The 25,802-nt window shown below is 31.1% G+C and overlaps 5 protein-coding genes across 8 annotated transcripts in view; 3 read left to right on the top strand and 2 right to left on the bottom strand.

Moving 5' to 3' along the window:
* LOC131848635 (pro-resilin-like) overlaps nucleotides 1–6,244 on the top strand; it is a 47,610-nt gene extending 41,366 nt beyond the window's left edge. For both annotated transcript variants that reach the window (XM_059198559.1, XM_059198566.1), the window contains exons 5-6: nucleotides 4,640–4,867; nucleotides 5,913–6,244. In XM_059198559.1, the coding sequence (XP_059054542.1) occupies nucleotides 4,640–4,867; nucleotides 5,913–6,029 (345 nt within the window). In that variant the 3' untranslated portion in view covers nucleotides 6,030–6,244. The remainder of the gene's footprint in view (nucleotides 1–4,639; nucleotides 4,868–5,912) is intronic.
* Nucleotides 6,245–8,156: 1,912 nt separating this feature from the next.
* Nucleotides 8,157–10,057, bottom strand: LOC131848684 (zinc finger protein OZF-like). The gene is made up of 2 exons (XM_059198614.1): nucleotides 9,803–10,057; nucleotides 8,157–9,190 (listed from the first exon to the last, which is right to left on the bottom strand). Exons 1-2 carry the CDS (start codon nucleotides 9,974–9,976, stop codon nucleotides 8,165–8,167), a joined length of 1,200 nt encoding a protein of 399 aa, XP_059054597.1. The 5' UTR covers nucleotides 9,977–10,057; the 3' UTR covers nucleotides 8,157–8,164.
* Nucleotides 10,058–10,798: 741 nt separating this feature from the next.
* LOC131848590 (zinc finger protein 59-like) lies at nucleotides 10,799–14,892 on the top strand. Of its 2 annotated transcripts, none has more exons than XM_059198517.1 (3): nucleotides 10,799–10,917; nucleotides 12,179–12,422; nucleotides 12,562–14,892. In XM_059198517.1, exons 2-3 carry the CDS (start codon nucleotides 12,201–12,203, stop codon nucleotides 14,890–14,892), a joined length of 2,553 nt encoding a protein of 850 aa, XP_059054500.1. In that variant the 5' UTR covers nucleotides 10,799–10,917; nucleotides 12,179–12,200. The 2 variants fall into 2 exon arrangements, with proteins under 2 accessions (XP_059054500.1, XP_059054493.1); XM_059198510.1 differs by having other exon boundaries at nucleotides 10,799–11,063.
* Nucleotides 14,893–15,473: 581 nt separating this feature from the next.
* On the bottom strand, nucleotides 15,474–24,020 carry LOC131848668 (zinc finger protein 62-like). 2 transcript variants are annotated; one of them, XM_059198595.1, is made up of 4 exons: nucleotides 23,526–24,020; nucleotides 20,669–21,421; nucleotides 18,316–20,370; nucleotides 18,151–18,239 (listed from the first exon to the last, which is right to left on the bottom strand). In XM_059198595.1, exons 1-3 carry the CDS (start codon nucleotides 23,817–23,819, stop codon nucleotides 18,580–18,582), a joined length of 2,838 nt encoding a protein of 945 aa, XP_059054578.1. In that variant the 5' UTR covers nucleotides 23,820–24,020; the 3' UTR covers nucleotides 18,151–18,239; nucleotides 18,316–18,579. The 2 variants fall into 2 exon arrangements, with proteins under 2 accessions (XP_059054586.1, XP_059054578.1); XM_059198603.1 differs by lacking the exon at nucleotides 18,316–20,370 and having other exon boundaries at nucleotides 15,474–18,239.
* A 1,167-nt stretch (nucleotides 24,021–25,187) lies between these two features.
* LOC131848551 (thyroid receptor-interacting protein 11-like) overlaps nucleotides 25,188–25,802 on the top strand; it is a 70,969-nt gene continuing 70,354 nt past the window's right edge. The window contains exon 1 of the mRNA XM_059198467.1: nucleotides 25,188–25,467. Coding sequence (XP_059054450.1) covers nucleotides 25,297–25,467 — 171 coding nt within the window. The 5' untranslated portion in view covers nucleotides 25,188–25,296. The remainder of the gene's footprint in view (nucleotides 25,468–25,802) is intronic.

Genomic DNA, 25,802 nt, shown 5'->3' with positions numbered 1-25,802 from the left:
TTTACTACATGGATATGAATATAAATACGGTACATACACCAAAATAACATTTTTTACAATTTTTTCTGTCTGTCTGTTTGTTCCGGCTAATCTCTGAAATGGATGAACCGAATTTGACGGGACTTTTTTTGGCAGATAACTAATGTAATAAGGAGTTACTTAGGTTACTTTTATTATAGAAAAATAAAGTTAAATTACATGCGAACGAACTCGCATGTACAGATGGTAATAATTAAGATAATAAAGATATGATTACAACACTAATTGTTGAATCTTAAATAGACTTACCACTTTCAACGCCTGGAATATTAAAACATGATTACAGTTAACTGTAAAATAACTTATTAATAAGAACTAACTCACGATTAGCAGTTAGTAAGGTCCATTATATAATTTAACTGTGATTCTAACAGCTTATAAAACAAGCTGCTAGCAACAGAAATACATAAGACGCAATTATAATACAATATAATTATAATAATAATAATAATCTCAGGAGTAAGACAACAAGATGCACGATGAACAGACCAATTGAATGTAAATATATTCTATCCTCACGCTAAGTTCCTTACAGGGTAGACAGAGATAACATGACCATAGTGGCCATAAATATATATATAATAATAATAATAATCATAATAATCTCAGGACAATTCACACAGCGCCATCTAGACCCAAGTTAAGCTATTTAAAGCTTGTGTTATGGGTACTAGATAACTGATACATATACATAGATATTTTTTTTTGTAAATACATAGGTACATATTATACATAGAAAACACCCAGACCGATACAAACAATCATACTCATGAATACAAATGTGACACCTGTGAAGGATGATCAGGTTGGTTAGCCCTATGTAGCAAATTCACCAGGAATTTATCAAGGATTATTTACCTGATATACATGGCTAGAAATGGTCATCAGTCCATATTACATATTATGTTATCTGTGATATTACTAAAAATCTCTTTTCGCCCGAAAGTCTTAGTTAGGTAATGGTACCTGGTATGGTATAAGGTAAAGCTAAATGGCTAGTTACTTACTTGATAGTCTTTCTCCATAATCTGTAATAATTATATAACGATAATCTTTATACTGTCCCGGCAAACGTTGTTTTGCCTTAAAATAAAAACAAAAATTAGGGGTGGACTACCCCTAACATTTAGGGGGATGAAAAATAGATGTTGACCGATTCTCAGACCTACTCAATACGCTCACAAAATTTCATGAGAATCGGTCAAGCCGTTTCGGAGGAGTATGGGAACGAAAACTGTGACACGAGAATTTTATATCTAAGACTACTCACTCAGGGTTCGCACGGGTACACCCGTATGTATATGTATTATACATATAAACCTTCCTCTTGAATCGCTCTATTTATTTAAAAAAAACCGCTTCAAAATCGGTTGCGTAGTTTTAAAGATTAAAGCATACATAGGGACAGACAGACAGCGACTTTGTTTTATACTATGTAGTGATGTGAATAAAAATTGATACCACTTTTTACGGTTTTGACGATTGCCAATAAAATTTCGCACTCTTATAGATTGCGAAATTTATATATATTACAGAAAGAGTGCAGATTTTTTTTATAATTATGCATATAAAATATTTACATTAAATTAATAAAAAAAAACATACTAACGTATATTTTACACACACATGCATCGAAGTATATATCCAGTCACCACCCACGAAGCTGTTCACGAGTGATATGATATGATACGATATGATATACATTTTATTATATTTAATAATTATTAATATGAACTCACCTATGTCCATTTGTTTCAACTTGTTTATATTGAAGCCGGCTAAAGTAAAATAGCAATAGTTTATCACTCTGCCTTACTTCCAATGCTCGCGGGTTCGATTCTCGTATAATACAAATCTTCATCTATCCAATTTCAAGATCTTAGCGACTCTCGATTCGACGCAGTTGATAGAAAAACTTATTTTTTTTCCGTCGAATACAATTATTAAGAGATATTCATTTTATTTATACGGCCCATCTGGTGGTAAACAGTTACCATAGCCTATTGACGCCTGAAACACCATGGGTGTCACGTGCGAGTGACAGACGTTTTTTTTTCTTAATCTTGTTATTATTATTATTATTATAATAAATGCGAAAATAATAATAATAATAATAAAATTTTTAAAAATAAATAAAATACTCCTCACTCAGAAAACTGTGCCGTGATGTGTCTGCACTACAAAAGTGGGGTAATGCAGGGTAATACTAGTGTCACCAGAATTTATATTTATTTTATGTTTTCAGTATGTAGTTTATGTGTGATGTTTATTTATATATGGTAGTATGTCGTAAATGTTTGCTTTGTGTTGTCCGCCTGGATTTATGTATGTATGTGTATTATTATTATTATTTTATTATGTTTATTGTATATGACGGTGTCCGCTGAAAACCAGCGTCGTGGCACCCCGTCACGACATATGCTGAGCGGAGACCTAGTTGGTACTCTATTTATTAATATAAAATGTAAATTAAATTTTAAAAATTATTTTCAGTGTACCAAATAAACAATTTTCTTTTTTCTTTTTTTAATAATATCTGCCGGTTTATTAGTGGCGACATACTTTTGGCCTATGTCTATTCCACAGTTATGTTACCAACCCTTAAGAAACCGTAATATACCCTTCCTATACTACATCTATAACTATGAAAAATATTACAGTCTATAGGTTACTGTTAGTTTAGAGAATTTACCAGCGTAGTCATCGTAATCTAAACCGTCGATTGCCTGTGTAACTGTAGCTACCTGAAAGTAATATAATAAAAATCATTTATTTAGCACAACGTAGTATAGTGTGGAAAATATAAAACTATTTAAAACAAACATTGCGCAAACAAGATCTTTGGGGGAGGCCTATGTCCAGCAGTGGACGTCTTCCGGGCTGCGATGATGATGATGATGATGATTGCGCTAATTAAACAAACATATAGTAAACCTAGGTCTGTGCACAAAAATCTATCAATTTTGCCAAACTGATGGGGAAACGCGATATGTCGCGTTTCCCCTTCAGTTAACATAATCTATCTATCTATCTGTCTATCTAAATATCTCCTTTGGAAAGTTTACACTCTATCCTGAGGAGATTTGGTTTGGAGTGCCATCTGCACTGCCCTATCGTCCGGTGAAGCTGTAAAGGCCAGCTGCGGCCAACAGCATTAGTTAGACATAAAAGTGGTACTATTCATATCTAATATAATATATAACTAACCTTCAGGTGATTATTATGACGGCCTCGGTGGTCTACCGGTCACACCGCTGTACTTCAGACGGTCGCGGGTTTGATTCCTCGCAAGGTGCAAATATTTGTATTCATGAGTATAATACAAACGTGTATCGGTCTGGATGTTTTCTATGTATATGTATTTACAAAAAAGTATCTAAGCATTAATATCAGTTGGTTAGTACCCACAACACAAGCTCTGCTTACCGTGGGCCTAGATGGCGTTGTGTTAATTGTCCAGGGTTATTTATTTATAGTTACATTACACATTATTAATAAAAATCTCAAACACATTACCGTTAAAAAAACTACACTCCAATCCATATTTCGAAACATCGAACATATGATTGTGAAACTTTACGATTTCTCGCGAATGTGTTATTGTTTCGATAAAACAATATCATTTGGTTGTTCTGCATGGATTGCTGTATGAAATTCGATACAGTTGCAATATTCTGAAGGTCAGATAAAGTAATCGTTAGATGGTAAATTTTTAAAATTAATACTTACATTCATATTTTATTCTTAAATGGATAATAATCATTAACTCTTGCAACACTTACGTTGACAGTATCCGCTGGTACGGTTTGTTTTTTAGTGATTGATAATGGGATGATGCTTCCATCTGCGCTAACGGTTTACGATAAGATGAACATGACGTCAGGTCAGTTAGCCCATCGTGATAAATTCACCGGGAATTTATCACGATGGTTTCCAGGGGGACCCGCGTGGAGGTCAACCTGACATGATACATTGTTAGCAATGGGATCATCATCCACATTACTAACATACCCCTTCCCCCCGCTGGTACGGTTCCAGTGGAGGATATAATTTCAGCCCATAGTGAACCGCGTGGAGGTCGACTCACGATCACTTTATAGGGATTCTAACTTCGGCTCAAGCCGTAATTACGATGCCCGTTGGAATTTGACGCGGGATCTACCGGGCGGAATCGATGGTCCGACTTTTGTTAAAAACTAATTCTGAATTTGAAAATTCCAAATAAACTACCATGAGCACAGCCATGACCATGATCATCATTGCTTTTGCTAAAATCCAGTGTCGGATTTTTATGAGTGTAGCTACTTTATTTCCTTAGATTCTTTAGGTACCTTTCTAAAATAGTAAATTTTCATTTGTAGTAAATAAGGCCTTAAAGTTACATAAACTGCTGATCTTATCTATCACTCAGCGATAATATATTATAGATTTCGATAGGAATAATTTTCTATAGGGAAGTAGAAAAAACCATGAGAAAACAAGTGAACATGTGACTTTTATCCTCTGAAATCTACATCCCCTAAGATGCTACCGCCTCTAGACGGCGGCCTAAAAAAAATTCAAGACTGCTAAAAATTAATTCTAAACTTGAAAATTCCAGATAAACCATCATGATCACGACCACAGCCACGACCATGATCATCACCACCACGAGCCCGGCATGCCCTTCGACTTCGCCTATGCCGTGAACGAGGACGGCAACGATTACAGTCACAACGCCATCTCTGACGGTGACGTCACCAGGGGAGAATACAGGGTCGCCCTGCCTGATGGCCGCACACAGATTGTAAAATACACAGCCGACTGGAGAAATGGATTCAACGCTGAGGTATATCTAAGACTATTAATATAAAAAACTAGTCACCCCTGCTTCACACGGTACATGTATTATACATATAAACCTTCCTATTGAATCACTCTATCTATTAAAATAAACATCTTCAAAATCCGTTGCGTAGTTTTAAAGATTTAAGCATACATAGGGACGAACAGACAGCGACAGCGACTTTATTTTATAATATGTAATAAGACAATTAATATAAAAAAACTAGCTACTCACCCCGACTTCACACGGTACATGTATTATACATATAAACCTTCCTCTTGAATCACTCTATCTATTAAAATAAACATCTTCAAAATCCGTTGCGTAGTTTTAAAGATTTAAGCATACATAGGGACGAACAGACAGCGACAGCGACTTTATTTTATAATATGTAATAAGACAATTAATATAAAAAAACTAGCTACTCACCCCGACTTCACACGGTACATGTATTATACATATAAACCTTCCTCTTGAATCACTCTATCTATTAAAATAAACATCTTCAAAATCCGTTGCGTAGTTTTAAAGATTTAAGCATACATAGAGACGAACAGACAACGACAGCGACTTTGTTTTATACTATGTAATAATGTATATAGGGTACGAGTAACTGAATAACAAAATTCTTAATTTAATTCTGAACATTTATTTAAAAGAGCAACACGCAAGTTTCTTGCTCATTCTTCTTGTGATGAGTCCGATGTGGCGTTCCGAATGAATGATAGAATTAAAAAAATTTGACTATTCAAATTTACTTATATTATCTAAGTTATTTCAATTGTTAATTGATTAATACATTAATAAAATTATGTAATATTACTTAATTATCAAACAAAGTGACTGAAATTAAATTATTAATTAATTAAGTAAGTATCTCCCTATGTATGGAGCTGTATAAATTCGAAAGGAGATCAAGTACAAGAGAGCAAAAGATAAATACGCGAACTCTTTAGTGATATCTATAAATATAATTGTTATAAAAAGCATAGACATAAAAAAGATATATAAAGATACAGTTTGTAACAACCTACTATACTACTTTCAGGTAACCTATGAAGGTGAAGCCCGATATCCCGATCAGCCAGCCGGTTACCCGGGACCCAGCAGTGGACCGGGCCAGAGTTACGTCCCTCCTAGCCAAGGAGGCGGTTACCAATATTAAAATTAAGACTCAAAACGTGTTCAAATGTTCAATGTATAATTGTGATTGTTTTATAAGACCTGCCGCTTTATTATATAATGCGGTTGCTAACAATTCTCAATTTTAAAACAATAGCTTCTAAGCTGCCCTTACACATAACACTCTTTCAGGCAGGAAAGAATAAGCATATAAATGTAGACAAAGAGATCGAGAAAGACCGCACGCGTCGCCAGTGAGCGCATTCCCGCAAACTTCGTGCGTGCTTTCGCGCCTTGTTATAATAATTTTCATTCCAAAATGGCGGATATCTGACTTTGATAAAAGCAAAGACATATAGCGTTATTGATAATTTATAAATCTTAACGTTGTCTTTGGGAAATAATATCTGTATATTATAAAAATATTTTATTTTTATTAAAAGAAAGTGTGAACACAAAAAATTGTAAAATGCAATCACTCAAGTTTACGAGTTGGTTTTCCCACGCAAATTTTTAACACTTCCAATCGCACGTGAAAGTGAAACGTGTCGTTTAAATAAATATCTTTTTTTGGTTTATCCTATTATATAGTTTACGGAAAGGTAAAAGGAACTGCGCCCATACAGCCATGAAAGTGATGTAAAAGTAGCAATATATATAGGAAGTGATAGGTTTGCGGTTTTGTATTACAATTAATAGGTACAGAAAGTTTTCAATTACAACTGTGAAATGTTTCATTCACAAAATTTTAAATCTATGTTTCAAATGATATAGTTAGCAACCGAGTTAAATAAACAAGCTATTGATCCGCCAACGGTATTATGGTAAACAAAATTAATATGTTAATGTAAGAATGTAGTATTTAAGATTGAGTTACCACAATATTTACCATTTTGAGTGATACATTAATATTACTAGCTCATAATGAGCCAATTTTACCATTTTTTTGTAAATGTTACAAAATTATATTGTAATATGAATAAAAACTACAATAAACATAAAATAGGCCTACCAAAAATGCAAGGTTTATTTCTTACAGTGAAATATAGAAAATATTAATAATCCGATAATTAATAATCGTATTTATGAAATGACGCTACATAGACGTGGGTCAGAAATAAACATACCTTTTGCTGTCTCATTAATTACTTAAAAAAAATATTACACATCAAAATCATTACTTTATCAATAAAATGTATTTTTAATATTTTCTTAACGATGTAAAAAATGTATTGATTTAAACATTGCTTAATTTTTTTATTAAATTCAGCATATATTGCAAATTAGATATAAACAATAGAAGTAGGTATACGGAAAAGATCATTTTTTCAAACAATATTTGAAAGCAGATGTATTTCAGCCAGTTGCCAGCTCTAAATTAGTATTTAAAATATGCATTTTAAATACATACCATATGTGTCCTACTGCATTAAATTATTAAGTCTCTATTAGTAATAAAATAACAATTATAACTTGCATATTGTAATTAGATTTTAACTACGTTTCACTTAGGATTGCAACTTGTGGCAATTCTGAAATTGTAATGTAAATGTTACATAAATTGTAATTGTTACAATAATATTGTACATTTTGACTTTGACGATTTATTTAATGAATAGATGACAGATTTATTTTGATAATGTCATCAAATAATACTCATTTTACAATTTGTATTTATTGTATAGTAAAAAATGAATACTGTTATAATAATGTCCTTTTGTACCTTATTTTTTATAAAATAAACATTAATGTGATAATGTTGTTTTTTAATCAAACCAATGTCGTTAGAAATTTAATTTCATAAATATTTTGGTCGGTACCACACTAGAAGACTGTACTAAAATATTTGGCATTCCTGAATTTGATTATTCAACTGCTTAAAACATGAAGGTATTCAGATATAAAGTAAGCACTTGTAAATTTTAGACGTATCTGCAGGATGTGACCGATTAGACTTGAGGCTGCTTGAGATGCAACAATAATAAACAATATAGTGAGAAGTGATATTAAAATAACAAATGAGTGGTAGATTAAATGAGCGATTGAATGATTAAATGAGTGGCAGTGGTAGATTAAATTATTAAATGAGTGGTAAGTAAAATATATTAGGAATTAAGTAATAAATTTATTAGTTTTTTTTTATAATACAACATATTTATATTTTATTCTTTTAATTTTCTACATTATTGTATCAATATGAGTAATTTCAGGAGTTGGTGAACTTAAATCTAATAATTGAGAATTTGTTGGATCAATATTTTTATGGACTACTTTCATATGGCGTTTCACTTCTTTCTTTAAACTAAACTTTTTGTCGCAAATCAAACATGGCTTCGTCTTCTCCATGTGTTTACGTTGCACATGTTCTGTTCTACGGCCAGACGATGCGAAGCTCGCATTGCACATATCACATTTGTATGGTCTATCACCAGAATGCAACCTTAAATGTTCTGTCAATGTTTTCATACATACATAACCCTCTCCACATATTTCGCACCTCAAATCCTTACGTTTCTCATGTATCTTAACATGTTCTATCAAGGTGCTCTTCTTGTGAAACCCTTTGAAGCATATATCGCATACAAATGGACGTACATGTAAATGTGTTTTATTAATATGTGCATTCAGTGAGCATTTGTTGACGCTTTTGTAATGGCAATCATTACAATTGTAGAGAAGCCTCTTCCGTTTTTTACGTTCCTTGATTTCATGTTTACGTATATGTTCTTTATAATACGAGGCTTTGAGAACTTTATTACAGTTCGGACACTGTTTCTCTGTGTGACTATTGAGATGATCCTTCAACGATTGTGGTGTCTTATAATTTTTACCACAAATTTCACACACCAAAGATTTATTAGTATTTCTATGAGTTAGAATTTTATGTTCATGGAATAATTCCACACCTTTAAAGCTCATATTGCATTCTTCACATGTTTTGAGTTCTTTTGTGGTATCTACCTCTTCTTCTGTTACAATATGATCATTTATATATTCTAAACTGTTGTTTTCTGATTCTTCAAGATTGAAATACATTTTACCAGTTTCTTTTAAATGGAGTAATGATGTTTTGTCAACTTGACTGATCAGTTTCTCTATGATTAAGTTGTATTTTTCTAATTTTTTATTATATTTCCTCAAAATGATATACATTTTAATTATCAAATGTGTGCAGATATCACAAGCTTGATGGAATATGATGTCCTGAAATAGAGAAATTTATTGTATAGTTTTTTTTTACATTTTTTAATTTTTTTATGAATGGATAGAAGTCGAATAGAATAGAATAGAATAGAATAATAATGATGTGATATCAGTGTTATTGTTTATGGATGTGAATAATGATTGGCATTAACCATTAGGGTTCTTAGCTTGTGTGACATTCCAGTTACATAAAAAAAAAGTGTCCAATAGTAGCTACTTGAACTGCCAGATGATATGGCAGTCAGTATGGTCTAAATATGTGACCATTATTGTTATATACATCAGAACTATGTTAATTAAAATTCATATATTTTCAATACTAAGAATTTTTAAACCAGGTTTTATATTAAACAGGCTAAGGATCAAGTACCAAATGCCCAAACCTTGCAGAAACTTCTGACTACATTATATACAATTTCATAAAACCTATGTAGGAATATAGGTTTTGAAGATTAAATTTATTTCCACAGATAATATAATTCTTGTAACAAATATCAAAGATTAGATTAGATACCAAGAATTGAGGACAGATAACAACTGCTTTCCTAATGTCTTACTGCTTTGAGATTCAAAAATAAATATTTGCCCCGGTTATATTTGTTTATTACTCACTTGTAATGGTAGCAAATATTTGATCATATTTTGGAGGGAAATGTTCCAATTGGTACATTCATCGTATACATTAAAATCTTGATATATAGAGACATAATTCTCATTATTCTTAAAACACAGAAAACATGTGTTTTTAAATGTTTTGTCATTTAAAAATAGCTTCAACAAGTCCATGTCGCTGTTATATGTAATAGTTTAATATTGAACTTCTAATAACTAATCTTACGATATAAATACAATAAAATAACAATTAATTTCTTCATCCAAGCATTTAATGTAATAACAATAACAAAAACAATGATCTGTCAATGTCAACATTCCAAGCTTCATTAGAGTTTAACCACACGCACAGCGTTAGTACAACGATAATTTTGCCTTTATTGCTTTTTTAAATTATTGTACTTCAATATATCTGTATTATTTTCTTTTTATAAACTTGGATGTTATGTAAATCTGTTAATTAGGGTCATCTGTAAAAGATCAGAATAATGCAACAACAATGTGAGAGAGTTTCAAATGATAATGTGTAAATTGGACGAATAATTAAACGTCAAATAAGTCGACTTTTTTTAATCAGTGAGCTTAGCTTTACTTAGCGTATGTTGCATAGACCTTAGACCGTTATTACAGTTACACTAAGATAATGGTAGACTTATTTTTATTAATAGCCCTAAAAAGTCTGCAATAACATATATTTTATATAGAAATCGTTATAGATAAATAGGCTTGTATGTCCACATTTTCTTAGTAAGACAAATAGTAAATGTTGATTCTAAAAGTTTCTTTAGTTCTAATAGATAATAATATAAATAAATTTAATTATAGAGTTGCACCAAATGTAATATAAGCAACACTGAATTGCTTGTCCCCTGCTGACGTCTTCCTATAGAAAAAAGTCACCCGCGCCGTTATACTACTTTCATAGGCACATCACTAATACATGTCAAGTTTGAGCATAGAGTATTTTTATATCTATACTTTAGAAGACAACAGGAACGCCATCTTGTATTTTAGAGTAATTTTACTTTCTTTTTGTTAGTGTACTTCGTAAATTACTCATTTATTAGTGTCTATATTTAAATTACCTGGATATATTACAAATGACATTTTAACTGGTAACGATTTTCTAATAATACACGACGTAATAAAAGCACATTTATCCATAGATTATCAGTAAGGAAGTAGGCATAAACAGTGCTGCGGAAAATCACGTAAACAAATTATGACTGGAACATACCGGTGTGTTCCTTTTGTATCACAGGTAGGGTATAAATCTAAGTTTAAAAATTAAATTGTAGGATTGGAAACAAAAAAGATAGCAAAGAATCTCAGATATTTTTATAATAAGTACAGTCCTTACGTACTGTACATCTGTAGAGTCGCAAACTACAGAAAACATTTTTTTTATATAAAAATATATCTATCTTCACGGCAAATTCCTCACGAGGTAGACAGAGGGATACAGAATGCTATTGCATATGTGCTTACCCAATTCTATCTTTATTTGTAGTCATAATCTTCTAACTCCCTTATCGGACAATATGAAAATGTAGATGTATAAATATAAGATGATATAAATGTAAGGCCGTAGAAAACTATCCACGGTTAATATAGACACAGAGGCGGGAAGGGGATTGCTAGTAATGTGGACTCATGACCCCATTACTAGCAATGTACCATGTCAGGTTTACCTCCATGCGGTTCCCCCTGGATACCATCGTGATAAATTCCTGGTGAATTTGTCACGATGCGCTGACATGTTCATTTTATCATCCTCCACTGGTGCTCCGCCAGCATAAACCGTTAGCGCAGGCAGGTGCAGCATAGTATAATAATAATAAATATAATCTTTAATCAAAAAAACTCAATACAAGCACTTGAATAGCCATATTTTTAATAAACTATATTAATTTTAACGCGGTCATTATTTATACGTATAATTAGTAAAAATCACGGGTTCTTACCACGTTTTGGTAATTATAAGTAGTCATATTTTTTATTCTACCACTCATTCGGAACACCGAATCATCACAAGAAGAATGAGCAGGAAATTTGTGTATTGCTCTTTTGAATAGATGTTTTAAATGTGGACTAATGAACCCATTGCTAACAATGTACCATATTATGTTGACCTCCACGCGGTTTCACCTGGTAACCATCGTGATAAGTTATTGGTGAATTTATCACGATGTGCTAACTGACCTGACCTCATGCTCATCTTATCATCCTCCACTGGTGCCTCGCCAGCTAAAACCGTTAGCGCAGGCGGGTGCACTATTCCATTACCATCAATTACGACCCCATATTTTTTTTGAACTGTGCATGTAATAATACGCATTTCAAAATCAATAACGAAGCAATTTATCACATTTACAGAAATAATAACATTACAGCAGAAATGACTGAGGAAGTACTGGATCAGTTCGGAATGAACGAATCTAATATAAAATATATAATACAAAAACTCAAAAGTTTATGTCAAAATACCCAATTCTGTGGTATTTGCCTCGCGAATGATGAAAATCTGTGGACTATAGATACAGAATTTGATATAGTCATGAATAATAATTCGCATAAAAAACTAATTAAGGATATCGTGTACTATGTTTTTAAAGGAGATGTAAGTATTGCACCTCTTTTATATGGTCATTCACCACACCTAACTTCAGACTTGGTCCATGACCCGAGACCAATCTGGTACTAAATATCAGAATCAATAAGATACCTATTAATAACAATTGCGTTCATTTTACTTACAGGCTAAAAATATCTTAGCAAGTCCTTTCATTTGCAGTCACTGCTCACAAAATGTAATACAATGCTATCTATTCATTTACAATACTATAAAATCATCTGAAATACTTAATAAATATATCGAAGACTTGTCTATAAAGATTACAGATTTAAATAATCAATTAACATCTGATGGAGAGTGTGAAAATTCAAATGTTCTAATAGTATTACAAGAAAATGAAGATATAGATAAATATGTAGATATAAGAGCTGTAACTGAAGTTGTTGCAATAGAATCTTCGTCTAATAATATAGAAAATGCTGAAACAAATACAATATATGAAAATAACAAAAAATCAGATGCAATCAAGGTAAATATAATACAAGAAATAAAATTAGGTTCACAATTGAAGAAAAGAAAACTAAAGAGATTGAAAAACAGAATTTACAAATGCATGAAATGTAAAAGAGTCATATCTACTACAAAGAAGTGGTTGCAACACGAGAGGGTGTGCCAAATTTCAAGAAGAACGGAAAAAATACAACCGTTGCAATGCAAAATATGTTATGAAGTATTAAAGACAAAAAGACTTCTATCGTTGCATTACAAGATACACAATAAAGCCAGATGTAGACTCTGTTTTAACATTATGCCAGAAGAAAATTTTCTGGAGCATTTAAAACTGAACCACGAAGATGATATATATGAATGCGAAGTCTGCGATCGCATATTATATTCATCTTTAGCTCTAGAAACGCATATGAAGAAAAAACATGGCGATCCACAATGTATCATGTGTTTAAAACATTTTAAAGAAGCAGACTTAAAGGTTCACAAGTGTAAATATGGATGTTTAGACTGCAGAGAGGTGCCGTGTATGCATTATAAATATTTAGTCTCCTATAGAGAACAAATGATGAACGAAGCTACTAAAATTATGTGTTTAGATTGTGACTACATATGTCCAAAAAGAGAAGCGTTGCTTGGACATGTGAATCGTGAACATTTAGATCACCATCCCTTCACATGTGCGCATTGTTCTCAGCAATTTTATTCGAAAGTTACATTAAGGAATCACTTAAATCGCTTCCATAGAGAAAACTTTATGTGCCAGTTTTGCGATTTGGACTTTAAAATTAAGGCCACGTTTGACGAACACGTTGAAATCTGCAAATGGATCAAACGGCAATACAAATGCGATGTATGCACATCCTCGTTTCACACTGAAGAGCAATTGTCGAATCACAAAAATACTAAACACGCTGTAGGTGTATATCCTTGCAATTTATGTAATAAACAATTTTACACAATACTAAAATTAAAAGAACACATGTTCAGAATACACAATGGTATACAGTTGAAAAGAAGAAGAACCAATTTGGAGTGTCCGATGTGTGGAATTAAGTTTGATGCTAAAAAGGAATTGATGCATCATATAGCAACCCACGGACCTGACGCTAGATTCCCTTGTAAAATTTGCAACGTTGATTTTGACGATATAAAAAAACTACACGCACACAGCCGCATGCATTGCGATGACGTCATCAAATGTACTGATTGTAACAAGCATATAACAACAGCATTTTTTCCACAACACATGATTTATTGTAATGTAAATAAGAACACTGATAGTCAATACGAATGTGAGACTTGCGGTAAAACGTTGCAAACAGAATCAATGTTAAAATTGCATAGACAAGCTCATTTAGAGCCCGTAGAGTGTCCAATCTGTAGAAAATTAATAAAACCAATTTATTTAAAGAGACATTTAAAGTACACGCATACACAGAAGAGAGTGAAACCGAAAAAGAACCTAAAGGTAGTGAAATGCGATTGGTGCGGACATATGGTAACTAGGAAAGGGGAGCTGGAGTCGCACGTTAACAGGTTCCATTTGAAAATAAAGCCTTACGAGTGTAACATGTGTAAGAAGACATTCTGTGGGAAGGAACGACTGAAAGAGCACATCCAGACTCATTCCACACAAAACACGAGATACTGCACCATCTGTGGGAAGAAATACGCGAACAGCGTGTGTTTGAAGATGCATCAACGTATACATTCAGGTGTTACGCCGTATGAATGTGATGTATGCGGAGAGAAATTCAGATCATCAAGTATAATGAATACGCATAAAATAAAGAAACATACAGAAAAAACTATACGTTGTCCATTGTGTGACACAATGTTTTATTTGGCTAGGGAGATGAGGAATCATTTTAAGAAAGTTCATTGGAAGAATAAGGATAAGAAATTTGATCCGCGTGATGTGAAAGAGCTGGGAAAGGAATATTATTATTTATTCGAAGATAAAAGGCAACCAAAAGTAGATGAGAATGAATTGGTGCTGTATTAATTATTAATTACAACAAATTATGAATCTAATAGATTAAAAATTAATAAAGACTGTTGAAAAATGTTTAACATCCACAGGCTTAGATCTCGCCCCAAAAAACCTTGCAATTCATGAGTTGTCTGAGTATATCCACAGAATAAAGAAGTTCTTTGAGTACATCTGCGGACAGCCTCTGTGGTTTAGCGGTTTAACACACCACCTTACTTGCTATGTTCATGGGTTCGATTCCTCTCAAATAGCCTGCTCTAACTGCAACCAGCTCTGCTTAGTTTGAAATCTAATAGCGATAAAATATGTCCAGGGTTATATTATATATTTGTTTTTATGTATAAATTATTTACGTTGATTTGATAATTATGATTTTTAATTACATTACACTGTGTTTTTTTTTTTCGGTTATAAATGTTAAAATAAAACTATTATTCTTGTTATTATATGTCTGTACACATCAATCCCCTGATTATGTATCTTGCAATTCAAAATACCACAAAACCGATCATATTATGTTGAAATAGAATACCAACAATAAAAAAAATGTTTACATAATTCTAAATATATTTATTAAAGTAAATCTTAAACCTACAAACATAAATATTCTTGTTTTATAACTATACACAGCAGTATAGTAACAATATTTATTCCACTTGCAAATAATAAATATTTTGGGTAAGTGTTTTTAGTGTTACGAAATACAAAGGTTTATTTTTTTTATATGAACCCCATGCTTCCATATAATTAATGCAATTACTCTGGTCTTAAAGAAGTTTACACAAAAATAGGTGCCTTAAATATATTTTATTATGACTATTATTTATATTCCAAAACATGAATATTGAGATTCACAACTTGACTGTTTCCGACAAATATAATTGAAAATAACTAATAAATATATCTATATAAATGAATAAAATTTAAGTATCTGTCTGTAATTTCAAATTAACTTTTCTTAAATGCATAAGAAAGTATATATAAGTATAAATATATATACTGTACTTACATCATAAGTAAAAAGTAGTAGCAGTAGGAAATTGTCTGCCTTGTTCTTGCTCTGAAACGGCTGGACCAATTTTTACGGAACTTAGGCTACTTTTATTTTAATAAAAATAGTTACATTCCACGCGTACGAAATCGTGGGTTATAAATTGAAAATTTAATAGGCCTAGTATTAAATTTACATTCAATTCAGAGGAAAAAAATAATATTGTTTTTTATTCAATTCAGAAGAAAAAAAAAGCAGATATTAAATTATTATTAATAATATTAAAAAGTATTCTACGCTACAATCATACTTTATATTATTTTTAATAAATATTTCGAGCCTTGAATATAAAATTACTACTATTAAATTATTTTCACAATGTTTACATTATTTATAAAACAAAAGTAAAATTAATTCAAGGGGAAGAATTTTGTATTAAACCTAATTATTAATCTGCTTTTTTTAGACCTTAGTTTCTTGCATCAAAAATGTATACCTTAATTTGCAGTAAATGTATGTTTATACCAATCACAGTAACAAAATATTCTTTATCTGAATAATTCCAAAAATTATAAAATTATATCTGTATTGACTTCTTAAACATTACATTACATAGATTAAACTTGTTTTAATCTGTGCAAACTTAAATACCTATTACATTATGTTAAATCATATTATGTGTTTTACTAACATGATCTCTCAAATCAGACTTATTTATAAATACAGTCTTACATTGTTTACAACAATATTTACCGCCATGTAGAACTCTCATGTGAGCCGTCAATTTGTTCTGCGAGTAAAACGACTGTCTACAGATTTGACAGCTATGCGGTTTCGCGCCAATATGTTTCCGCACGTGGATGACCAAAGATTTCCTAGACTTTAATACTCTATTGCACACTTGACAAGTCTCAATTGAGAATAAACTATGGACTTTTTGGTGGCAATTCAAATTTGTTTCCGTATAAAATTGTCTATTACACATATCACAACTGTACGGTTTTATTTGTAAGTGCACTTTATTCACATGTACTGAAAGGCTATTGTCGTTTGAACATTCCTTTTCACAGAAACTACACGTTTGAATATTGTTCTCTTTGATTTCTCTTAATTTGGCTGTGTGTCTTTGCATATGACTATCGTATTGTCTTTGTGTTGAGAATAATTTGTCACACAACTGGCATTCTTTGTTTCTATGGGTTCGTTTATGCTTAATAAATTTATTTTTACTTATGAATGTTCTACCACAAACTTTGCATGCCCAAGAATTTTTTACATCCAACAAATGTACAATTTTTGTGTGTTCATATAAATAGAATTTCGATTGAAAGTCTTTCAAACAAATTGTGCATTTAACTTTTTTATTAACATGTTTCAATATGTGTCGAGTTAGAAAATGTTCAGAAAGGAAATGTTTGCAACATAATGGACATGTGAATTTGCAGCTGTAAAACTTCCTAACTGGCTTCTTTTTCTTTTTGAAAGTTAAGAATTCGCTGCATACATCATTCATGGTTTGTTCTGTCTCATTAGAAGCAAATGTGGATTGATAGCCATTGATAAATCTTTTTTTCACATAAGTCTTTGTTGCTCTTTTAGCTGGATTATCAATAATATCTTCTGAATTATCATCTATATTTATGTTATCTTTATCACAGACTGGAGATTTTACATGTGTTTTGAAATCATATTCTTCACTTGTGGAATCCATTTTCACATGATCCATGTGGATTAGTTCTGGATTCGATATGTTTTTGTTATTAACATCATTGTTTTCTCCTTTTAATAAATTATTACATACCTGTTTAATGTCTATCCTACTTTCATCGCCATCAGGCTCAGATTTTTTTCTAAATTTATCTTCTAAAACTTCTTCAAGACTTTGTTCATCTAATTTCTGATTGTTATCTTTCAACAAATCTTTATCAACACATTCTGACTCTTTTGGTTTCACAATAGTGCCCTTACAATTGTTTTCATCTTTTAAGACATCATTAGATATTTTTTTAATGTTTGTTCTCTCTTCATCATCACTGTCATCACTCGCAGATTTGATTCTAAATTCATCTTCTAAAACTTCTACTTTAAGTTTTTCTTCATCAAATTCCTCATCATCATCATCAATGAACAAATCTTCATCAATATAATCTGGTGATTTTGGTGCCATAATAGTATTCTGCGCAATCTCAATGAACAGTTTTGCTTCTGGATTAACTATTTGTTTTAAAGAACTTAACATTGAATCAATACAAATACTCAGTCTATTTCTTATGGAATAGGTTTGACTTAAAAAAATATAAGCTGTTATTGCATTATTGAGACATTTTTCGCATATTTTGGAACCCGTATAGTTGTTTAAGATATTCATCTGCAACAAAAAATTAAAATAGTTGTAAAATAAAGGCATAAAAAGCGAAGGATGGAGTATTATATTAATTACGTACTTTAAAATTACGTTAAAGGTATATTTAAAGATTTCCACTGTCCTCAGTGTCGTAATTACAATATACTTATAATATAGAGCCTATATTATACTTCAGATAAATAATGCATTATAGTTCATTCCATTGCTGCTGAAAATAAATCTATTTCACCATTCACTGTTAAATTATGAAACAATACTCCATAAATAATAAGAGAAAAAAATAAACAAATCACTGGTTTTCGAAATTAAATTAAGTGTAATTACATTTCAATATTTTACACTTTTAAGACATGTTTGCCATTCTTCTTAAAGGCTTTATGAATCTTCTTGTTCTTCCTTCATTTCTAGAAGTCCCTGTACCAATTTGAAATTGAAATGGTGTTGGTGTTGTGTTGTTATATAACACTTTAGGAGTGGCGATGGCTGCTGTAGTTTTTATTGGTAGTGCATCCATAACTATATCCATTTCTTCTTGAATCTCCATATTGCTGTTAGCAGAATCTGTTCCATTATTAAATGTAATAGTAAAAAATCCAGTGTTCTCACAAGTTTCCATCTCCAAATTATTAGTTTCAGTACTAATTGTATTATTAAAATTATCTTGACATGTCAAGTTATTAGAAGTGGCTTCTTTAGCACTTTCAATTATATCTGATGCGGAATTTAAGATTAAATTTAATTTGTCAAAGTTTATAGGGCTTTTATTTTTGTTATCAATATCCTTTTCTGGGATCTCATTTTTGTTACTTATATCATTTAGTGAATCATTATTTTCATTAATATCATTTTGTGATAGTTCATTTTTCTTATTAACATCCATTAGTGCATAAATACTATTTTTACCATTTCCTAAATTAACTTTCATCACTTTATCGTAATCATAATTTTGGAAATCGCAACATAAGCATGTCAGTCTATTTGCATTATCTGTTAGACAGATATTGCACTTCCACTTTGATTTCATAGGTCGTACACTTATCTCATCAGTAAGTTTTCGTTTAGTGGGTTGTTTAACTACATTAGTACAAACATTATGACTTATTTTCTCTGCTTTGGTCATAGAATCATTATCATTACATATTTTACAGTATTCACATTTTCTTGTATTTTTAAAGAACCAACAAAACTTGCACAGATCTTTAATAGAATTAGCAGGCTCAGTTTTTTTATTATCTGCTTCTGATGTTGTAATATGCTCAGATGAATTTGTAATTGATTCAAAAACTTCGCCACAACCCAGGATGACTTGATCGACACAAGCATTAGGATAAATATCTGATTTCGTAATCATATTACGATCATTATTCCTATTATGAGAATTAGTATAATTAAATTTTCTGCACTTTTCACATTTTTCCGTATTTGTGAATATCCAACAAAACTTGCATGATTCCTTAATAGCATCACCAAATTTGATTCTATTGTCATTTTTATCTGAATTTATCATGTCCATAGAAAAATTACTAACAGGCTCAGAAAATTCGTCTGAAGATGGCCTTCCCACAACAGACATATTCATTTGCAGTTCAGCATGGTTATTACGTTTTTCGAAAACGTAATTATTACCCATAAATATTTGTTGGCTGATAATTTTAACTTTAGATATTTTGGGTTCAGGATTAGTAAATGTTGTATTGTTTGCCTTTTTATAAATATCCAAAAAATATGGTTCAGAAAAAGTGAAAATGTTTTTATTGGTTTGCAACATGTCAGAACAATCTCTTGGTTCTTTATTTGTAGTAGATTTTTCATTTTCAATTTCATAGAGACTGGTTTTATTATTTTTGCAACAACTTTCTACGGAAGTTGCAATTTCAATATTTTGGCAATTTAGTTCTATTGCTGTATTTTCTTCACATGATTGAGGTCTTGAAAATATGAACAAAGTGTTATCACTTTTAACAGATGACACAGAAATAATTATTGGATGAGGCAAAGCAAAAGTTTCAGCCATTGTGTTTATGTCTCTTTCTTGATCCACTGAAGTTTGTTTGTTGGCTGTTAATTTCTTTACTAATGTTACTATCTTAGCCGTGTTAGGTACAAGTAATTCTTGATATTTGTATGATTTTTGCTAGAAAATGATTAATAATGTAAAGACAAATAAGTCATATTATTCAAATTACAAGAAGAGTTAATCAATATTCCTTGTGATTGGAGACAAAAGTATGATATACAAATGTCATAACATATTTCAAGTAATATTAGACTCCTGAATCATACTTAGTACATTTCAATATTCTTGTTACATCTTTTTTTTTTTTCAGATATATTTAGACTCTATTTTATAAGTACCCAGGTAAGAAAAGCTGTTTTATAAGAATTTTGAAAAGTATGCGAAAATATTAGAAATATAAACAATTTATACTTACTTCAGGTAAAGTTGAGCCCACAATGTTATAAATGCTTTTGTGTCCTGTTAACTCAGGATGGCCTCCATGTAAACTGATAGTTTTATCTAATTCTACTAAGTGACCATCTTTGTTCAAACACAGAGCACATAGTTTATCCATATTCCTATGCACTAAATGTTCCATAACAGTTTGAAACTTATGTTTTTCAATGTGTCGCAAATGTTGGTCATAACTGACACTGCCAACTCCACAATCAGTACATTTAAAACCGCTATCAGGTAATGACAACTTCTTACCCAATTCATGACTGCTTCGTACATGCCTTTTTAATTGGTATCGTTTGGCAAATGATTTGCCACATATATGACAATTATACCACATAAATTTTGGATGTAGTTTCTCATGGTTCAACAAGGAATCCAAGTTTGGCAATATTTGCCAGCACCGTGGACATTGGAGTTCATTATATCCATTACTTGTATTGTCTACAGAGGTTCCAATATTGATAATATTTATTAATGGGTCAGCATAATTAAATACTTTTTCATGTTCTGAATATATTACATTATAATTTGGATTTATTTTCTGTCTGCCTCTCTTCTTGGGTCGTTCTAAAGGATCAAGTTTATCAAGTTTCTCATATATATCATCAAAACAGTTGCGTAAAGCTCTTTCAGACTGATCACATTGTTGAGTGAATAAATATGCACTGAAAGTGCGATTTAAGCATTTATCGCAGATTCTATTTGGAAAGTTTGGTTCATCTATAACCTGTAATAGAGAAAAATATTAATTAATGCATGGTAATACAACTATATGGTTGCATTAAAGTTTTTTTTTATTAATTTTATTTGTATCTCTGCTGTTTTTTTTTTGAAAATTTCTCATTGGATGATGATATAAATGAGTTTAATGGGTGAGGTGCTAATTTACAACTTGCATTAAAGTAGAGTAAAATACACTGTCTATACCAAGGAGGTATGTGATTGTGTGTGATTTTGTGATCCACATGTAACCTGTGGGACGATCGAAACGATATTCTCCGTTTTCGGGCACAATTTCGGAATGAACGTTTTTCATGGTACGAATCACACGAAATATCGATCCGAAATTTCGGAATTGCACTTCGTGGTAGACCTACTGAGTAAATCTTACATCTGTAGGGAAGACCAAAGCCACCAAAATCGCAATAGATAGAATGCTATTGACAATGGTAATTCAGAGGTACACCACTAGTTTTTATTACTACTTATAACAAATAGGTTGTGAATTCAAATCTGGCCATACCAAAATAAATGTTGTGCCAATTTATACTGACTTTCTAGTGAAGAAAATACTGGTAACAAACCAAACATTATGGTTTGTCCCATATAGAATTCAAATATAGCAACAAAATGTGGACATGTCAAATGTTACCTTCACCATCCCATAGACATTCGACAATGACTCTGACCACTTCTATAGGACAAGGGTAGCTAGGGATAGAGAGAGATGAAAAATGTTGAAGACCTTTGTTAGAAGATCAATTGCATTCCAACAGACAGATTGTTGATGCATGATAGTCATAGTTTATATAATACTATATATATACTATATATATATACATAGTTTATATAATACTATATAATACTATAGTCATAGTTTATATAATACACAACTTATATAATACTACCCCGGCTTCATGCTGTACCTGTAGATATTTTAATAACAACTATATTTTTCTTTTCTATCTAAATTTATATAACTCAAAGGTGACTGACTGACATAGTGATCTATCAAAGCACAGCCCAAACTACTGGATGGATCGGGCTGAAATTTGGCATGCAGGTTGATGTTATGATGTAGGCATCCGCTAAGAAAGTATTTTGATTATTTCTACCCCCATGGGGATAACATAGGGGATGAAAGTTTGTATGTAACTTTGTCAATTTTAAACCGATCGAGCGGAGACTTTCCATACATAAAGCATACATAAATTCCACCCCTAAGGGGATAAAATAAGGGATGAAAGTTTGTATAAATCTTCTTAGATTTTCAACTGATTGAACTGAAATTAAAGATTGGAGCTACTGTGATGAAGATGTTCGCTTAAATAGGATTTTGATAAATTCAATCCCAATGGGGATAAAGTAAGGGATGATGCAGGATATAAATGTATTAGTTTGAACCTATCAGTACCTAATGGCATGAATAAATTAAGATGAAGATAATAATTTTTAGTTCTTTAGGCTACTTTTATTTTAGAATAATAATGTTAAATTCCATGCAGACGAAGTCACTGGAACAGCTAGTTTATTCATAAATCTAAAAATAGATATTGTTTTATCAAGGAAGACTTTGCAAAAATTCTGCTTAAGTACAACTTCATATGTCTGATCTATACCAAATAGCTACCAAAAAACAAAATAGCTACCAAGTATCTTATAGGATGCATTTCATTTAAAGAATGTAAGGAAGTGAAATTACAGGGTAGAGAATCTTGACATCATAGGTCTACAGAAAGGTAGCTCACATCTGATATTGCAGGTGCCAAATGATAACATATTGCTGTTTGCAAATAGGTGATTATCACTTAACATCAGGCGGACAGTAAGCTTGTTTGAAATCTATTTACATTAAACAAAAGTTTTTACTGAGATAGAATTTGTATAAAAACATTGACATGTGTACCACTGTCTCAATGTTACATGTTGTTTGTCATTCCAAATAAATATAGAAAAAAAATGTTATAAAGCAAGCTGCTTTGTGAGTCAGATGTACCAATGCAGATAAACTATATAAACTCTACTTGAGACCCTATGAAGAAAAGTCCAGCAACAGATATTCAAAACAATGATGTATTCTATTCCAAACGTACGTAAATTTAATACTCTACCTTGAAAGGATGAAAACTTGCAATCATGTCCCTCACGGTGACTTTATATAAAATTGTCTCAGTACCGATTTGGTAAACTCGATCCAATTCATACAAAGGAGTTGCGACGTTTAAACAATATCTGCACACTTTCTGCCTGAGCGTTCCCGCTAATAAAAAATTTACCGCGTTTTTTGTGGTCAATGGCTCCCTTTTTATACTCTCTTCCGGTTCATGGCTCTTAACCTCTTGTTCGGGAAGTAATTTCTTATTTTCTTTTGTAATCAAAAATTCGGACAATTCATCTTGCTCCATTTTTTAAAGGTTAGGCACTTTATAGTAAACTGTATTCTATGTAAAGTGAACAAGGAATGTAATATTCAAAACAGTGGTAGGAAAAATAACAATCGTTTAAACTTGCTTTTATAACAAGAAACAGATATATTTAATTTAAAACCGGTGTAAATCGATATTCAATTATTCATTTACAAAAAACCGACACTGTAGTAAAGTAAGCAAAATCAACTAAATGACAGATTAAATGAAATCCAAAATGTCAGTGGAAGATTTTTTTTAAAAGATGTTAGTGGAAATTAATGGAACAGTGTAACCACAGATAACATAATATTGTATAAGTATGCAATATTATGTTAACTGAGGTAAAAGTAACAATCACCTCTTTCTAATTAGGAGAATTAATTTTTGTATAATAATTTAATTTCTAATTATAATCATAATTGTAATTTCTAATCAGAAATATGATTAGAAATTATAATTATGTTTATAAAATTCAATAGAAATTATTGTAAACTAATTTATGTGTAGAAATATTTTACTGTTTAATTATTTTACTGTTTCCTTCAAAAACTACTATTATTCCAAAACAATTATCCAAAACGTGTTTTAAAATAGGTTTTTTTTTTCTTAATTAAATAATAATTTTATTTAAATTTTTAGAAAAACAAGAACATTGCGACATCCGAATTAGTCAATGGCATACCCGATTTCTTAAAAAAACCGGAACTGCATGAAGTAATTTATTTACAGCACTAATAATAGATATAAATTTACAGCATGTTTGAAATAGACTGACAGATTGATGTATTATTGCCTTTCCACTTATGAATTGACTAATTTCTTTTTTCTCGTTATCAACATCGACAAATAATTCGCAAATGCCTTACTTCCATGGTTGGCTTTTGTTACCGTTTTTATCGCGATTACAAAAAAAAAATATTCATTAGAGTATTTAGATTTTAGATATTATATACAGTTCGAAAGTAAATTGGTTGAAAAGGTGTGAGTGGTTTGAATATAGTTAATTTTACTTTGAGTTCTATTAGCGTCTGAAAGATTTTATTTGGCATATCATAAATCAGATAATGGAATTAAACTTAAATAAAATAATAGTAGTAATTCGCTGTGTGTAACTGGAATTTCAATAGAATCAAAATGAATAATATCATCATTGTATAATATCATACAGTTATTAAGTTTTAAATAGATTTAGGCAGGCGTATTTTTTTCTATTATAATCCAAACAGAAACTCAATTAAAAACAACAAAATGTAATATTTCGTTAAATCTGTCTTGTAGGTATGATTTCAGTTATAATCGAATAATAACAATTGTTCACAATCGATTCAGGCACTCGTAAATCGCATCCCTAGCTTTTGCCAACTGGACATGGTCTTGTCATTTTGCAAAATAATGCAATTTTCTGATTGTTTACGTTTATTACAATACATTAGAAGTTTGATTTGATTAATACATTGTGATATGCGTGTACAAAATGTCGTGGTTAAACCTTAATCAAAGTTTGAGCAGCCTGAAAGGACAAATTACGACCTTTGCTTCTGAAGTTCTGTCTGAGCCACCAGTTGAGGATACTGGTGCTGAAGCTGCAAAGGGTGATGGTTTAGTAACAGAACTTGAGGAGAAATGTCGCCGCCAGGAGCTCGAGGTAGGTCTTTTACGGTGTATTGTTGTTTTTCACAATGAAAACATAACCTATAAAACAGCTGTCAAACTTTGACATCTAATGTTTACGTAAATAATATTGCTCTTATTTCGTAATAGTCATAGAATTATTGCATTTTTTGTAGCAGTAATAAAGTTCAATTTTATTAACCTACGACATCAATATATGATATAATTATTAAGTTTTTTTATTCTTATAATATTATCTTTAAAAAGTCATATTTATTATGCCTCCCGTAATTCTTAAATGAATGTAGTGAATCTTGACTTGATCATTCTCAAGTTTATATGAATATAGTGTTGAATTATTAATTAAAA

Source organism: Achroia grisella, unplaced genomic scaffold, assembly GCF_030625045.1.
Source record: "Achroia grisella isolate CSIRO2021 unplaced genomic scaffold, CSIRO_AGI_Agris_v1 utg1090, whole genome shotgun sequence".
NCBI lineage: Eukaryota > Metazoa > Arthropoda > Insecta > Lepidoptera > Pyralidae > Achroia > Achroia grisella.
Note: the sequence above shows the minus strand (reverse complement) of the source record. Positions and strands in the feature narration are given on the sequence as shown.

What these genes read in the sequence shown, in the direction of transcription:
- LOC131848684 (XM_059198614.1), bottom strand. Translation starts at nt 9,976, where the DNA reads ATGGACTTGTTGAAGCTATTTTTAAATGACAAAACATTTAAAAACACA. An exon ending in AATATTTGCTACCATTACAA is followed by an intron (nt 9,191 to 9,802) that starts GTGAGTAATAAA and finishes TCTCTATTTCAG; the next exon opens with GACATCATATTCCATCAAGC.
- LOC131848590 (XM_059198517.1), top strand. Translation starts at nt 12,201, where the DNA reads ATGACTGAGGAAGTACTGGATCAGTTCGGAATGAACGAATCTAATATA. An exon ending in ACTATGTTTTTAAAGGAGAT is followed by an intron (nt 12,423 to 12,561) that starts GTAAGTATTGCA and finishes TTTTACTTACAG; the next exon opens with GCTAAAAATATCTTAGCAAG.
- LOC131848668 (XM_059198595.1), bottom strand. Translation starts at nt 23,819, where the DNA reads ATGGAGCAAGATGAATTGTCCGAATTTTTGATTACAAAAGAAAATAAG. An exon ending in CAAGTTTTCATCCTTTCAAG is followed by an intron (nt 21,422 to 23,525) that starts GTAGAGTATTAA and finishes TCTCTATTACAG; the next exon opens with GTTATAGATGAACCAAACTT. An exon ending in TGGGCTCAACTTTACCTGAA is followed by an intron (nt 20,371 to 20,668) that starts GTAAGTATAAAT and finishes ATCATTTTCTAG; the next exon opens with CAAAAATCATACAAATATCA.